The 16,857-nt window shown below is 44.9% G+C and overlaps 1 protein-coding gene across 1 annotated transcript in view; it reads right to left on the bottom strand.

The window, feature by feature from the left end:
• The window catches only part of SGSM1 (small G protein signaling modulator 1), an 82,260-nt gene that overhangs the window by 24,477 nt on the left and 40,926 nt on the right, over positions 1-16,857 (bottom strand). The window contains 5 exon segments of the mRNA XM_053589265.1: positions 571-699; positions 4,093-4,238; positions 6,762-6,826; positions 9,429-9,567; positions 16,443-16,575. Coding sequence (XP_053445240.1) covers positions 571-699; positions 4,093-4,238; positions 6,762-6,826; positions 9,429-9,567; positions 16,443-16,575 — 612 coding nt within the window.

The raw sequence follows: 16,857 nt of genomic DNA, 5'->3' as shown, positions 1-16,857 counted from the left end.
GAGAACAAAACACACACACACACAAGTATCGGTAAAACTGGGGAAATCTAAATAAGATTAGTATATTGTAGCAGTGTCAATACCCTGGTTGTGATATTGTATTACATGACAATTTTGCAGGATGTTACCATTGGAAGAAGTTGGGTAAAGGATGCATGTTATTTCTTGACATTATTTCTTACAACTGTATGTGGATTGATAGTTATAGCAAAATAAAATGTTTATTTGAAAAATTACAGGCAGGCTGGGTGTGGTGGCTCACTCCTGTAATCCTAACACTTTGGGAGGGTGAGGGTGAAGGATCATTTGAGCCAGGAAGTTTGAAATTGCAGTGAGCTATGATGATACCACAGCATGCTAGCCCAAGTGACTGAGTGAGACCTAGCTCAAAAAAATTCTGTTTTACATATGTAGCCTGTGTTGTCTACCTATTAGCACTGCCGTTGGGGTTCCTGTCTCCCCAACATCTCCCAGATCCATCTTGGTCCAACATGAGGAGAGAGTTCCCCTAGCCTCAGAGTATCTGGTTCCTTTTGTTGCTAAAGATCCTAGCACCCACGGGTCACCAACCTCCTTTCTTTCTGTTTCTGTCATCCCGAACTGGTAGTGGCCCAGGAGGAAGGGCCACACGGCCTTGCGGATCTCCGGCTGGATGCCTCCGTAGTAAATGAGAGGCAGCAGCTCCTGCGGTTCGTAACTCTGCGGAGGGCAGGGCGGAAGCAGACTGTGGTCGTCTAAAGATCAGGAAATGGACTCCGTGGCCTAGCAGCCCTGCTCCTCGGACCCATCCTCCAAATATCCTGATGTGAGCACACAAAGCCATGCGTAACTAGATATTCATCACAGCGTCATATGAAAAAGCCACGCCCCAGCAATTCTTCAACTGCCCATAAACACAAACATGCACACCACATGGGTACGCCACACAGGGATTTAAAGAGGGGGGCACATCTATCAGGACCTACATAAAAAGATGCTCAATGTGTATCACTGAGGGGGGAAAAAAAACAAGGGGCAGAACATGTCTACTATGAACCCATTTTTATAAAAAGAAAAAGAAAGGGCTGTATATAATGAAGTAATCTTTCCAATCTCCCGTCAATTTTCCATACTGTGTTAATGTGGAAATACCTTGGAGTTATTAATTTTGGCTCAGCTTTAAGAAAACATCTCCAAAGCAAATTAATCCAAAATGAACATTTCCAGCTGCTGCCTCATATGCTAATACATTTTGTGCAAAAGTAAGATGACTTTAATAGCTTACCTGCTTGCCTTTTTTTTTTTTTTTAATTCATTTTCAGGCAAAGGCTTTGCAGCTACAGTTAGTGAAGCTGAGGGACTGGCAGGTTCTAGTCCTGACGGTGCTAGAAGGCTGCTCTGAAAGGCTCCAGAGACCCTGCTTTCCTCTGACCTCTTTGTTTCACATTCCACCTATTTCACATCTTAACATTAATCTTAGGTGTACTCTGAAGCCCACATCTGGACTCCATTTCCCAGCCTCCTTTGCAGTTAGGTTTGGCCATGTGACAGGTACATGGCCAATGGGGTATGCTCCTCTATTCTCCCTTTCTGCCAGCTGGAGGCAGACGATCATGAAGCCCTGGAAGACCATGGGACCACAAGACCCTAGGACCCTGAACCTCTCAGAGGAAGGGGGATGCCTACTTGCCAGGAACGCCCATCTCCAGAACTGCTGAGTGAGCAAGAAATAAAACTTTATGGTGTCAGGCAAATGAAACAGTGGGGACTGTTTGTTACTGGGGCTCAGGCTACACTCATACAGCAATGCAACTAACAAGGGTGAAAACACGGCCAAAGGCTGGGAAAGGTGTTAGATGAACAAATATTTATTTTTAAATGAACAAATATTCATTTTTGACTATTGTTTCAACCAATTCGTCCTTAGACTGGTGCTTCCCCAATGGGAAAGATCATCAAATATATATATATATATTCTTGGGCTCTACTCCCAGAGATGCTAAATCAACAAAACTGGAGCTAAGCCCAGAAATCTATAAATCTTTTAAATTCCTTGGGAAATATGCACACTCAGAGACTGCTGTGGGATAGGAACATTATGACCTTTGGAGAATATGACTGGGTGTATCTATTTAAATTATTTAAATTTTAAATGTACATCAAGCACTTTTACTTCTAGGAATCCTCTCTTGTAATAAAAGCACTAGTACAGAAAGGTATGTGCTTATAAAGATGTCAACTGCAACATAGTTTGAAATAATTTAGGGAGAATTTGAATAAATTATGGGGCATCCACATGTGAAATGCTAAGGTTCTAACATTCAATATTTCACCTAGAGATCTGAGGGATGTCCTCGATATAAATGTAAATTTGTCACTTAAAGTATAAATGTCCCTCACTTAAAAAAATAGGCAATATAGACATAATGAAGATATGGCTTTGTATCTATTACATATTATATGTAGATATTATATTTCTATATGTATTGTATCTACACATAAATCTATAAAGATACAAAGATAAAGACAAAGACGAAGATATGTACTATAGATATAAATATAGATAAAACATATACAGATATAGGTATTTTATGTAGATTTGCATCTATAGATATAGATGTATAGAAATAAAGATATATAGAGATATTCCTATGGATAAACATAGGAAATATTCAGAAGTGTCTACACCAAACTGAGGATCAAAGCATCATTCATTTGAATGATCCAAACTAGAGGGATGAAGGAGAAAGACAGCATTTAAAATTTCATTTTAATTTTGTACACCTGCATTCTTCATGCTTGGAATTGTTACAATAAGTAGGTATTACTCCTATAATTTTTAAAAAACCCAACTCTTTCTGGCAAAAAGAAAAATAATCTTTCTGTTTGCCCAGATTTGGAATCTGATTTGTCTTTACCACCGAATCCAGTGGCATCTTAGAAGTAATGTACAGAATAGCACCTTCCTTCAAGGTGTGGAAGCCAGCCTGGCCCAGGTGCTCACCAGCTCAGCCCTCCTCAGTCCCTGGGTGGGAAGGTGCACAGAAATTGGGCCACTAGATTGATTCAGTGTGGAGGAAACAGGGACGTCCTTCTAAATTTTGTTCTTGGCAGAGATAAACTAGTGCTTCTCAAAGTGGGTTCTACCTTCCTGCTAGGCATAGAAGGCACTTTTCTAATAAAGGTTTCAGTGGCTAAATACATTCAAGGGAATATTCCATATCCTCTCTCCCATGCCCCAATTTCTTAAGAGGGGCAAGTATATTGCACAGCCAAGGCTCTGAGAAGTCCTGCAAAATACAGAGAACTGTTTAACTTCATTTGCCTATTTGCCTATGAAACTTTTTTTAAACATAAACATTTCTCTTCCAGAAATATTTGTATTCTAATAAAAAAAACTTAGAAAGAATTCCAGGTGAACTATCTGGGCCCAAGACAGAGATGGAACAAAGACTTTAGAAGAGTGGTGGAAGGGTTTTCTTGGTCTAGCTGCCTCCCTCTAACTTAGCTACTCTTAGGTAGTTTGGACTAGGCTGTAAATTCCTCCGAGCTGGGGTCATGTCTCAGCATTTTGTACAGGACTGAGCATACAGCTGATGCTTAATAATAAATGTTTAGTGGCCAATTCATTCTCTACTCCCAGGTGAGCATATGTTTTCTTTTTTTTTTTTCCTTTTTTTTAATTTTTATTAAATCATAGCTGTGTACATCAATATGATCATGGGGCACCATACACTTGGTTCATAGATCGTTTGACACATTTTCATCACGCTAGTTCACATAGCTTTCATAGCATTTTCTTAGTTATTTTGCTGAGACCTTTACATTCCATGTTTACTAGGATTCACATATACCCTTGTAAGATGCACCGCAGGTGTAATCCCATTAATATGTTTTCTATTCCCTCTATCTCCATCCTAGAGGGCAGAAGTGAGCTGTGGGTCTTAGAACTCTCAGCAAGAGGAAGGGAGGTTGAGTTTGTCTATGCAGAATCCAAGCAAGGCAACTTGAGCCCCCACAAGCAGGTGGGATTTTTTCTTAGGTAACAAGGTGACAAGATGACCTTCCCTGCAGCCTCGGCACCATTACAGGTCAACCTCAGTTAAGCCTTACTGTGCTGTCCTGAAGGTACTGCTCCCAGATCCCGGCCGTCAGTCCCTGTCCAGCATCACAGGGCAAGTCTGGAGACACGATCATGTGATTGACCAGGGCTGACAAGTGGGTCCTCATGGTGGACAAGTGTCTGCAGTAGGCAAGCCCTGTCAGGGGAGGGAAGGAAAGTGTCATCATCCACCATCTGATACCACCTCACCTTGTCTCATGAAGTCTCCAGGGTCTGTCTTAGTCCCCTTCTTACTGAACTCCCATAATTCAGTGAATTCTCATCATCTCCTCTCCCCTTTTCCAGACAAGGAAGGTGAGGCCCACAGGGGGACTGTCACTTGCTGACTTGACTGTTCATTAGCTCTGTTACCCTTGGGAAGTCTGATCTCCTTTCTTAGTCTCTGTCCAGGTGGTTCCACTCTCCCCTGCTGGAAGCCAAAAACTTTAATTAATAGGCTGGAGTCAGAGAAGGGCAGGAAGGAAGGGGGTCTGTGACTCCGCAGGTTCGCTATGGCTCTGTCTGCTTTCAGTCCACACAAAGAAAGAGAATGTGAGATATGGTTGAATCCCATCCAAATTGCATTTGGATGGGTATACATCTCAAAGAAAGGAAATCAATGGCTCAAAGAAATATCTGCACTCCCATGTACATCACAGTACTATTCACAACAACCAACACAGAGAATCAAGCAAAGTGTCCACCAACCGATGAATGGATAAAGAGAATGTGGTACATATGGTACAATGGAATACTATCCAGCCATTAAAAAGGAGTGGAATCCATCATTTGCAGCAACATGGATGGAACTGGCAAGAAGCCAGGCACAAAAAGACAAATATTTCATGTTTTCACTCATATGTGGGAGCTGCTCGTTGTAGAAGGAGAGAGTACAGTGGTGGTTGCCAGAGGCTGGGAAGACAAGTTTGTTCATGGGTATAAAAATACAGTTAGATAGAAGAAATAAGTTCTCAAATTCGATAGTACAGTAGAGAAATTATAGTTAACAAAAATGTACTGTATTTTTCAAAAGAGCTCAGAAGAGAAGAATTGTAATGTCCCAACACAAAGAAAAGATAAATGTTTGAGCTAAGGGATATAACAATTACCTAGACTTGATCAATACACATTGCATACCTATAAAAATAACACAAGTACCCCCAAAATGCATACAATTACAAGCTATAAAACAATTCAAAAAGATTCCCACTCAAATTGCAGGTGGATAAGAAAGGGCCCAGCAAGAAAGTAACTGGGGAGATGCTGAGGGCACTTAGTTTGCTTTCAGAGATGGCCCTGCCCCCTTAAGGAGGTACCTGACAATGTGACACGGCTTATCTGTCCCACTCTGATCACCTGGAGGGTGCTGGGCAAAGTGCCTAGTACAGAGGAAGGACTGAGCCAATGCCAGCCAATGCTGTTAGCTCTGATCATGCCCCTTCCTTCTGCCTCTTTCTGTCCCTTTCTTCTCCAATTTCCAGAGAGAATTCTGAACCTTCTGGAAACTGAGGACTCATCTTGAAAAACTTCTTGATAATATTTACAGAGCATGCATGACATGCCAGGGAGCTGTCCCCAGTCTTTGCCTCAAACCTATGAAGCAGGGACCATTATTATCTCCAGCTGAGGCACAGACTGGTTATGTCCCTTGCACAAGTCACTTTGCTGCAAAGTGTGGAGTTGGGATTTGAAACCAGGACACTGGGCTCCATAACCTGGACTCTCAACCACTGTCAGGGATGAGCCAGATTGTCCAATGACATCCATTCCAGAGTGATCTCAACCTCTACCCCTTCCTCCAGGAAGATCTTCAAATTGGGTACAGAAATACCTGCCCAGTACCTGTTCCATGCCCAGCCATGCACCGGGATGAGTAGCAAAATAATAGGCAAAACCCCATCCTAGAGGAGCTCACGATCTACCTGCCTTTTTAGGCACCTGGGCATGTGACCTGCACTGCTATTTCATAGGCCCATGCAAATTGTATTAAGACTTTTCTAGAATTCCTGAAAATATACACATTTTATCTCCCCCATGGAGGCTGTGAAGCTGGGGTAAATAAAACCTGATAAGAATCAATATAGCAGAGAAAAAAACAACAAAGCCTTTGGAGTCAAGCAGGCCAGGGTTTGAATCCTCAGCTCTGCTGTTTCACTATGCTGCTCTGTGCCTTAGTTTCCTCATCTTGTTAAATGAGAATCATCAGAATAGCAGTATTATGAAATTAATTTTTAAAGTTTTAGGAAGAGATCAGACTACCTTACTCTTCTGCCTCTCCCCACAGGAGAAGGGAGCTGAAATTTATTGAGCACCCACGACATGCAATATTAGGTGTTTGGAACTTTATATGACACATGCTTCTCATTCAATCCTGAAAACAAACCCTCCAACGTGGGCCCTGGGGATGGAAAGGTTATTAAACCAAGTTTCTGTTCCCCAGGTACTCCTCTGTTCGCTGCTCTCTCTTGGGATCCAGGGACACAATTTATCTCCAATCTGTAGATGAGAACACTGAGGCTCAGAGAGAGGTTAACACAACTTCATGGAAATCAGACATCTATGGAATAAAGGAGCAGAGGTTCAAACTCCAGAGCTGATTTCCTCTGATATTGCTGGCATACAATAGGCACTCCATAACTGCTCCTCATAGACCACACTGGCAATGAAGGCCTATATGTACATCCATAGAAGGCTCTGGAAAGGATCTGGTACTTCATGTTGTCACAGAGAAGTTTCAGGGGAGCCCTGCAGATGGAGAGAGAGAAAGATGCTTTGAATAGATCCAAACATAGCCCAGTTTTCTGGCGAGAAGCAGAACTCAAGAGCGTAGGTTAAATCCAGACAGAGGGAGTGGAGGAAGACCTGCCATAATATTATTTCTACCCATATAGCATCAATGCCCCTTCTTCTATCAGTGCCCCAATTTTCCTTTTAGGAATCAACCCCGCCATAACTCTGTCCTTATGCTTCAGATGGAGATGACTCTACCTGGTACAGAACCCAGGTTGGGATCATAGTGATTGGATCAGAGATGATTATGTGATCCAATCCAGGGCAATGGGAATCAGCCCTGGGACTTTTATTGGAACTACTATAGCAAACAGACACACTTTCTCTCTCCCTCTTTTTTTTTTTTTTTTTGTCTGAGTCTCCAAGCAAGTGGGATATAGGGCAGTGTCTGCTGGGAGCCATCTTTGCCACTGCCTGGGAAGGGCCTACCTGACAATGGAACCATCACAGAGGCAAGCAAAGCTAAGAGAAAAACAGAGAGAGAGAGTCCTATGGGAGCACCTGGATCCAGCCATGCCTGAAGACACTGTGCCTCTCAACTTCTCAGTTACATCAAGCAATTTTCTTCTTTACTTCAACCAGTTTGAAGTGGATTGCTGTCACTTGCAGAAAGAGTTCTGACTTCTAGAGTGACCCAGGTGAACCAAAGTGAGCCAAACTGGGATTCAGAGTCTGGCTGTTTGCAAAGTAGGTGATGCCTCCAACCTTCTCCTTGCATGAGAATCTTGGCGGGGGGAGGCTTTTTTTTGGCTGAAAGAGGAGAGAGGAGCAAGACTCCACCATTGTTGAAGAAAACAAAGATTTTTGGAAGGACACTGTGTATTCTTACAGAGGACAGAATGGAATAATATCTGAGGACACCCAGAAAAACCTAGGGAGACCTGTGGGGGAAGAGTAGCTGAAGTCATTATACACATGGAGGCATTAAACATTAAAGTGTCTCACTTTGTGTCCTCAGCCTCAGGTCTGAGGCTCAGACTTGCTCAGGTTACATAAGACGGGATCACACTGGCAACTGTCCCACAGGGAACTTGGCTCTCCACAAGACAGTGAGCTCCCCGTCACTCCAAGTGTGTAAGCAGATGCCATAACAGGGGCAAAGGGTTACAGCAGCATTTCTCACTGGTCCATGGATCACGATCCCAAGATTTACTTGGGGTTTCATCAAAATGTAGATTCCTGGGCTCCACACAGACCTACTCAATCATGTTGCCCAGGAACTGGTATGTTTTGATCTCCTCTGGTAAAGTTTAGGAATCTGTGGTTCTATCATCACTTCTCAAACAAAGCATGTACATGCTCTTGGGATCATGTTAAATACAGATTCCGATCTAACAAGTTTGGGAAGGGAGAATGAGAATCTTCCCAGGTGATAATGCTGGTTCACTGAACACACACTGTGGAGCCAGGGGTTACATAACTTCAAAAATGTGATGCCAGCTCCCACCCCTTACATGAAGACTGGATCACCATGGGGACAGAAACCAGCAAGGACAAAAGGATTCCATTCTCCCAGGCCAGGCCAGCCAGGAATTGGCTGAATAGCTCCAAAGAGACAAAAACTCTATGGGCAAACAAATAGAGTTGAGTTTGAGATTTAACTGTATACAATAAAGCAGTAAGTGCCACTTATTGACTATTACTCTGTGCCAGGCACCACATGCTGGCTGCTTTAAACCATTATGTGATTTGGTCCTTACAGTAGCCATGTAAAGTGAGCATTAGAATATCCATTTTGGGCGGCGCCTGTGGCTCAGTGAGCAGGGCGCCGGCCCCATATGCCGAGGGTGGCGGGTTCAAACCCGGCCCCGGCCAAACTAACAAAAAAAAAAATAGCCGGGCGTTGTGGCGGGCGCCTGTAGTCCCAGCTGCTCGGGAGGCTGAGTCAGGAGAATCGCGTAAGCCCAAGAGTTGGAGGTTGCTGTGAGCTGTGATGCTACAACACTCTACCCGAGAGCGGTACAGTGAGACTCTGTCTCTACAAAAAAAAAAAAAAAAGAATATCCATTTTGTGGAGATGAAATCTGAGATGAATGTGGTTGGCACCAAGTAATATTTCTGGTATTCTTCTGGCTTCTAGGCACATGGTAGGGCTGTGCTTCCTGGCCCCTCGTGCATGGGACAAATGGGTTGTGAGCAGAAATAGCATGTGCTGCTTTTGAGTGGATCATTTATTGTTGGTTCAGGTCCACCAGAGCTATGGCTCCTTCTGTTACTGTGATTGGCAGTATTCAGGGTGGTAGTTTGCCTTTTAGTGTGGAGAAAGCAGAACCCCTAGCTGACCCATTATAGACACAGAGCAGGCCTGATATATAAAGCTTTGTTGTAAAAATACACCAGGATTTTGGGATTGTTTGTTACTGCAGCGTAACCTTGTTTATCCTGATACACATAAGTCAACTCCAATAGCTAGGACTTCACAAACTTAGCATTGAACCCAGATCTGGAAGATTCCATAGCCTATGTCTCCTCCGAATTTAGTGCAGGAGAAGAAAAGGCATCCTCTAGTGTTGGAAATCCTTCAGCCCCCTCCATTTACGGCTTGAGGCCCTCATACCTTTCATGGTTGCAACCATTGGTTAAGCTGCCATCAGCTGAGCCACTCTGTGAACAGGATGAACAAGAGGATTTCCGGGGACTGGGTTGCCACAGGGATGGGAGGTTGCTTACTGAGACTTCCATCAGATCCTGGGGCACTGTGGTGGACAGAAGAAAAGGCAGAAGAAAAGCCCCGGTTAAGCCCGTGTAGATCACAGAAAGCTCTCTCCAAAGCAAGCAGTTTATCCCCAGGCTAGCACAGGCAGAGAGAAAGATCCCCGAACGTGACAACAGGAAACAACAACCCCAATCATCATTTAACCCTGACCCTTCAGCCTGCCTGATCCAATGAAAGCCATCACCAAAACCTGACGGCCCAGCAGATGTGGCAGAGAGGACGACAGGCAAAGAAAGAAAGACAGAGATGAACCAAGAAAATAGGCCCAATCCGAGAATGGCGGCCAAGCCTTGCCACGTTGTCATTTAGTCATGCTCATAGGACGGTGCAGGAAGGAAGGGGAGCCTACTGGGTGCTGCTGGGGGAGGCTAATGTTCTGGAAGCCCCAGATACAGACTTCATGGGAGCTTCTAGTAGTGGGATTGAAGGGGGCTGGACTCAAAAGACAAGGCAGGGGACCCAAGGGCAAGAGAACAATAGCGTCCCCTCTGAACAAGGAAGAGGGCACCCACACTGTCCGTGGTCCTGAGCCACAGAGCTGCTGCACCAAGCAGGTCTCAAATAGATTGGCAACCCCCTGGAATCACATTGGGTGCTTGTTAAAGAGTCATAAGCCCATCCTATACCTGGTCTCCCAAACTAAGACCTACTGGAGACAGAGCCCTCAAATTGTTATTTTTAAAACAATTTTGATACAGCAGTCATGTTGGAGAGACCCTGATTGCCTAACTCTTGGATGCCGGTGATTTCTGACCACCTGCTCCAAAGATACAGCACTTATACTTTCTCTTATTTTATTTTTCTTTCTCTGATTCATGAAAACTTCAGTATCTGCAAAACTACATGACAAACGTGCATTATACATGTAACTGGGGACACATGCATTACAAATTCTATAGTCAATTGCCTGGCCTTTTGGCACTTCTAGACAGGTGCAAAAGTTTTATTTTCTCAGGGCAGGGCTCAGTAAACTTTTTCTGTAAAAGGCCAGGTAGTAAACATTTTAGGGTTTGTAAGCCACTGATAGAGATCAGTGCTACTCAATGCTACTCTTATAGTGCCAAAGTAGCCATGAACAAATATAAATAAATAAGCATGGGTATGTGCCAATAAAACTTTATACATAAATACGGAAATGTGAATTTCATGTCATTTTCACATGTCAAAAAATAATCTTCTTTTGATTTTATTTGATCATTTACAAATTTAAAAGTCATTCTTAGCTCATGGGCTATACAGAAAATAAGGCTAGATTGGGCCCAGAGTCTTAATTTTCTAATCCTTGTTCTAAGAAATTAAGAGAGGTGCACATTTTCCCATATATCATGCATTGCAAGGACAATTGGTAATGCCCTTCCTCTTCCTTTGGACTCCCAGGGGTGGGGGACTTGTGGATCTGGCCTCTCTGGTCATCATCAGAGAGCTCAGCAGCTGACCGGGGTCAGCTCCCCTGGACAGACAGAATACGAAGCTGCCTACAGAATGTCATTCTTGTGGCCACCAAACATAGCTCCTTACACTATTCTTCTCCATGCATATTCACCCACGAGCTAACCAAGAAAGACCAGTGAGCCCCTGTCAAATGTTTGAGAAAAATATCCCTAGTTCTTAGCCAATCTTGGGGAAGTATTTATCAGTTCAGCTCAGATGTGGCAACCGTATCTGCACCCCAGCCCTCACACACATGCAGACATCACTAAAATATCCCTTTGCTACTGAGCCCACAATACACCAAGCTGCCTTCTGCAGGGTGGAGGCTGAACAGTGAGAGGGCATCACTTTGAATCCTGCAGGACCAACACTCAAATGACAACATGGCAAAGGTGGCTGGCACCCAGCCCAGAAAAGAGGCGAGCCTGAACATTACTGGGGGGCTGCTCCTTCAGGCCCAGTGTAGGGAAGGTGGCATCCCATCTGGCTCGTGCCCACCGACTCCCCCTGGCCATCACCAGCATTGACCGGCCTACAGGAACCATCGTCCAGGCAGGGCCCACGGAGACAGGGGAGGTGCTGCCCAAGAGGTTGGGGGCAACTTGAGATACAAAACAAAAAGAACTAGTGAGATGGGAGGTCTGAGGTGGGCAGGAAACCGTGACAGCTGGAAAATCCAATTCCCAGAGGCTCCAACCCTTCCCCTACCCTGGTCTACACAGCTCCCACATATATTATCTGTGATCTGCAGAAGAAAGAATGCTGAATAAAATGCCTACTGGGTGCTGGGTGCTGGGCTAGGCAGCTGGCCTTATCATTAGTGACCCTGCAAGGGATGCCTTTACAGAATGCATTCCCCCATTCTATAGAAGAAGAAACTGAGGCTCAGAATGATGACGTAACTTAACCACCCAAGCCCCACCAGGTAGTAACCAGCATATCTGGTCATTTTGACTAAAGTCCCTCTTCATTTTCCACTGAAAACAGATGTTACTTACTGAGTGTGGGTACTATCATCATCCAACAGTAGAGATTAGGAATCAGAGGCACAAAGAATTTAAGCAACACACCCAAGACCACCCGGCTAACAAGTGGTGGAGCCAAGATTCCACCCCACAGGACTTGGCTCTGACATCCTGCTCATCTCATTATGTGAGGAAAACCTCAAATGTTTTCCCATAGGCCCTTCTCCCTACACCATCCGTTCACAATCGGGGCAATTTTGGCAACATCTGGAGATATTTTTGGTTGTCACAACTTGGGGATTAACTAGATGCTACTGGCATCTAGTGGCTGAATCTGGGCTCTTCAATGCACAAGACTAACCTCCCTCCCAACCCCCCCACAGAATTATTCAGCACCAAATACCCACAGTGCTGAGGCTCAGAAACCCTGCACTAGACCAGCACTCTGCAATAGCAACCAAGTTAAAAATCTTTCTAGTATCCACATTAAAAAAGGTAAAAAGAAACAGGTGAAATCAACTCCAACAATACATTCTGTTCAATATATCCAAAATGTTGTCTTTTTCACATATCATCAATATAAAATTAGTAATGAGATATTTTATATTCTTTTTTCCTTTCAGATAGAGTCCTTAAAATCTGGGATGTACTTTGCACTTCCAGGACATCTGATTTGTACCAGCAGTTGCATTTCACTTGCTTGGTGGCCACATGTAGCTTGTGGTTGCCATACCGAACAACACAGACACATTCTGAACAACAGAGTAATCTGAAAATGCCCTTATCTGTTTTAGAACTGTCTTCAGTGCACACGGAGGCAAAGAATCGAGTGGAGACAGGGGTGATAAGACACTGAAAGGCGGTTAGACCATCCATAGCCAAATCTTCCCTCTTACAAGGTAGAACTCTTTCTTTGCTTACAGCAGGCATCTGCAAATGTTTTCCCGTGAAAGTCATTCTATAACTAACTGCCTGGCCTTTTGGTTTTGTGGGCCATATCATCTCCATCACAATTATTCACCTCTGCTGCTGTGGCAGGAAAATAGCCACAGATCATATGTAAACAAATGGATGCGGCTGTGTTCCAATACAACTTTATTTACAAAAACAGGCAAATGGGCCAAATTTGTTCCCACGGGAAAGGCTTTTTTGACTTCTGATTTAGGTACTACTCCAGAAAGGACATCCTAATTCTCGCAGAGGAAAGTCACGAGATATTTTTTGTTTGTTTGGTTTGAGACAAAGTCCCACTCTGTTTCCCTGAGTAGAGGGCCATGGCATCATTGTAACTCACAGCAACCTCAGATTCTTGGGCTCAAGTCATCCTCTTGCCTCAGCCTCCCACGTAGCTCGGACTACTGGTGCCCACCACAACACCCTGCTCATTTTCTATTTTCAGTAAAGACAGGGTCTCCCTCTTGCTCAGGTTGGTTTCAAACTCCTGAGATCAAGTGATTCATGCTCCTTACCCTCCCAGAATGCTAAGATTATAGGCTTGAGCCACTGTACCTGGCTAAAATAGTTGTTATTGATAACCCTGTGTGGCTCAGGCCCTGAGAAATCAACCAACAACGGGGTTGCACCGAATCTGCTCTTGAGGATGAACATGGTAAAACCACAATGCCTTCTCCCCTGCCAATGAAAGCAGCATGCATGGAATGGTGATTAGAGACAGGTTCTGGAGCCAAATCACCTGTGTTCAAGTCCCAGCTGTTCTAAGAATTAGCTGTGTGACCCTGGACCAGTTGCTTAACTTTTCTGTGCCTCAATTTCCTCCTCTGCTGAAAAGGAGATGGTGAAGACAGTGGTAACTGCCTGGGAGGATTCTGGCAGGGATGAAGTGGATTGAGGCATGAACAGAGTACAGATGTGGGCCTGCCACACACACAGCAGTGCTCAAGACATGACACTTACCATCGCTCACTGAGCATCTACCAAGTATCAGGCCCAAGACCAGGTGACTGGTATTTTGTGAATGATCACCCTGACTCCCCAGAATACAATCCTAGTGGGGAGTGTTGTTATTCCCATTGTATAGACAAGGAAAGGAGACCTGAAAAGGAAGAGTCACTTGACCAAACTGCAGTGTCAGAGCTGAACAGTGATGTGTTCTTTTCTCTAAACCACTGGTTGTCAAACAGGTGTAATTCTGTCACCTGCTCACAGCAGACCCTAGGCAATGTCTAGAGTCGTTTCTGGCTGTCACAATTTTGAGGGAGGTGGATTTGCTATTTGGAATCTAGTGGCTCAGGCCAGAGATGCTGCTCAACATCCTACAATACAAAGGACCCTAAAACAAAAAATTATTCCAACTAACATGTCAGCAGCGCTAAGACTGAGAAGCCATGTTTTAAACAAACTGATCAGGCTGGGCCAGGTGGCTCATGTCTGTGATCCCAGCACTTTGGGAGGCCAAGGTGGGAGGACTGCTTGAGATCAGGAGTTCAAGGCTGCAGAGAGCTATGATCGCAACACTGCACTCCAGCCTGGGCAACAGAGCAAGACCCTGTCTCTAAATAAATAAATAAATACACTGATTTAGTTGTCATTTCCTCCAAGACAGACAAAGACTCAAGTGCAAATAGTCAATTTGGGAGGTGTTCCCAGGAAGCATTGGTGAGGACAGGAGAAGTGAGACAGAGAAGGAAAGGCAGAGAGTAAGTTACCCTAGGGACAACTGTGCTTAATCTCCTGGAGGAACCTCTAGAGGACTGTGGGCGACATGCATTTCAGAGTTTGCTCTCCCTAGGGGCGAGGGAGCTGAGGTATTTTACTTCCATCAGTCTCAGAGGGCCACTCCTGGGTGGCACTGAATCCCTGACACTTACAGTATGCCCCACTCCAGAGCAGAAGGGACCCTGGTAGCCAAACAGAACCCTCAGACAAAGAGACACTGAGGCAGGGAGCTGGCAACTGAACAGCACACACAGAATGGGAAGTGCCAAGGTGTGGGTGGGCACAGCCAGCATCTGTTCCATTGCCCTCCATCAAGCTACAAGAGGAAAATGTGGATATTTCCTCAAATAAATAAAACATCCAGCACCCAGCCTGGCTCCCAGCAGGAGCCTACAAATTACTCGGTGGATGAGAACCTGTGCAAAGAAGGTTCCTGGGAAGGCAGCCACAAAGGGATGTGGCACTCTCTGATTAAGCAGTTCTCAAGTGGGACGTAGGAATTAATGTCAGTCTTCATGGGAGTGGGAAGCCCAGGTTGTTGGGAAACAGAACTAAAGCCAGCTCTGCACCCAGGGAGACGTCACCATCACAAATGGAGCTTAGACTGAGTACATGGGATGCTTGATTTTCCATTCTTGTGATACTTTACTTTGTACAATGTAGGGGTAAATGGCACACTTCCTGGGTGAAAGTTGCAAACATAACTTGGACTTTACCTGACAAATGCAAAGAGTGTAACCTAATCACATGTACATTAAACTAACCTAGAACCAAATGGAGCCATTTCAGCGTTGGGGCCAGAACAGCTTTGGTTCTGTGACGAGGGTAGGAGTGCTTCAGGCAGGAACGGACACGGTAAGGAAAATTTCAGGACAGTCTTTTTGGTACTTAAGGGATACCAACCTTGCTGGGGGGACAATCTGCTCTCAAGAGAGCCTCTCACTGCCCAGCACCTGGCCACTTAAGCAAAGGGAGGCTCAGAGCTATTATCCATGGAAGGAGAATAACAGGCTGCTGAGGGTTAAATAAAATGAGGTTAACAGAAAACCTGATTTCTTTAACACACATCCATACGGTGCTTGATAAATGCCAGCCTCCTTTCCAGTACTTTTCAAATATTAATTCATTGAATACTCACAGCTGCCCCATGAGAATGATGATCTTAATATAATAGTAAGTTTCCATTAGCTACACACCTACATCACGACGATCACCACACACACTGACATAGATTATCTCGTGTGCTAGTGCCTGGGGCTTCGCTTGCCCTCCGCTGTTCTAACTGGCACTTATTGAGGGCCCACTGTGTGCAGATCCCATTATCTCACTGAATCCTTACCATGATATGTTGAAGTAAAATATGTATTTGCAACCACAAAAACTCTGTAATTAAGCAGCTGATATTTGAGCATTCACTGTGTGCCCAATACTTTACCTCATTTAATCCTCAGGACAACCTTATGAAATATGTGCTGTGAATGTGCCCATTTTACAGGTGGGGAAACTGAGGCACATGGGGGCAAAGTGACTTGCCCAAGCTCAGCCAGGATTCCAGAGCCCTGCCATTGCCACTCCCCCATGCCACCTCCCACCTTGTGGCATTGTTCATTAGCCAAGTAGACAGTGGTTACTTGTCCTTATTTGGGGAGGAACCAAGGCTGCCAAGATACTGACTTCCTGAGTGCAGGTGCCCCTGCGGGCCCAGAATCTAGACCTCTCATCTAGTCGTTTTCAGGATCAGTCAGCAGGTGGATCCCAGGGCCCTAGGGACAGGGCAGCGTACCGAATTCAGACTGCATGCCAGGATAGATGATCCGGAACACGTAATCTGTGGCCTCGTCATCTTCCTTGTCTGAAGACGTGGACTCAGCAGAACCTTGAGGGCTTCGCTTGCGCAGCTTAGGGAACACTTTGCCCTGAAAGAACATGTACCAGTGCAAGGCCCTTGGGACACACAACCTCTAGGGGACTGTGGACCACGTGCATTTCAGAGTTTGCCCTCCTAAGGGGTGAGGGAGTTGGGGTATTTATACTCCCGTCGATCTCAGAGGGCCACTCTTGGGAGGTGCTGACAAGGCTCTGACACTTCCAATATGCACCACTGGGCAACAGGGACCTACAATCTGCATTCCCCAGGGTATCAGTGGTGAGTGCATGAACCCACGAAGCCACACTGAGGACCCACAGGAAAGAGTGAC

The sequence above is a fragment of the Nycticebus coucang genome, chromosome 4, assembly GCF_027406575.1.
Source record: "Nycticebus coucang isolate mNycCou1 chromosome 4, mNycCou1.pri, whole genome shotgun sequence".
NCBI lineage: Eukaryota > Metazoa > Chordata > Mammalia > Primates > Lorisidae > Nycticebus > Nycticebus coucang.
The sequence above is the reverse complement of the archived record's forward strand: the minus strand, read 5'-3'. Positions and strand labels throughout refer to the sequence as shown.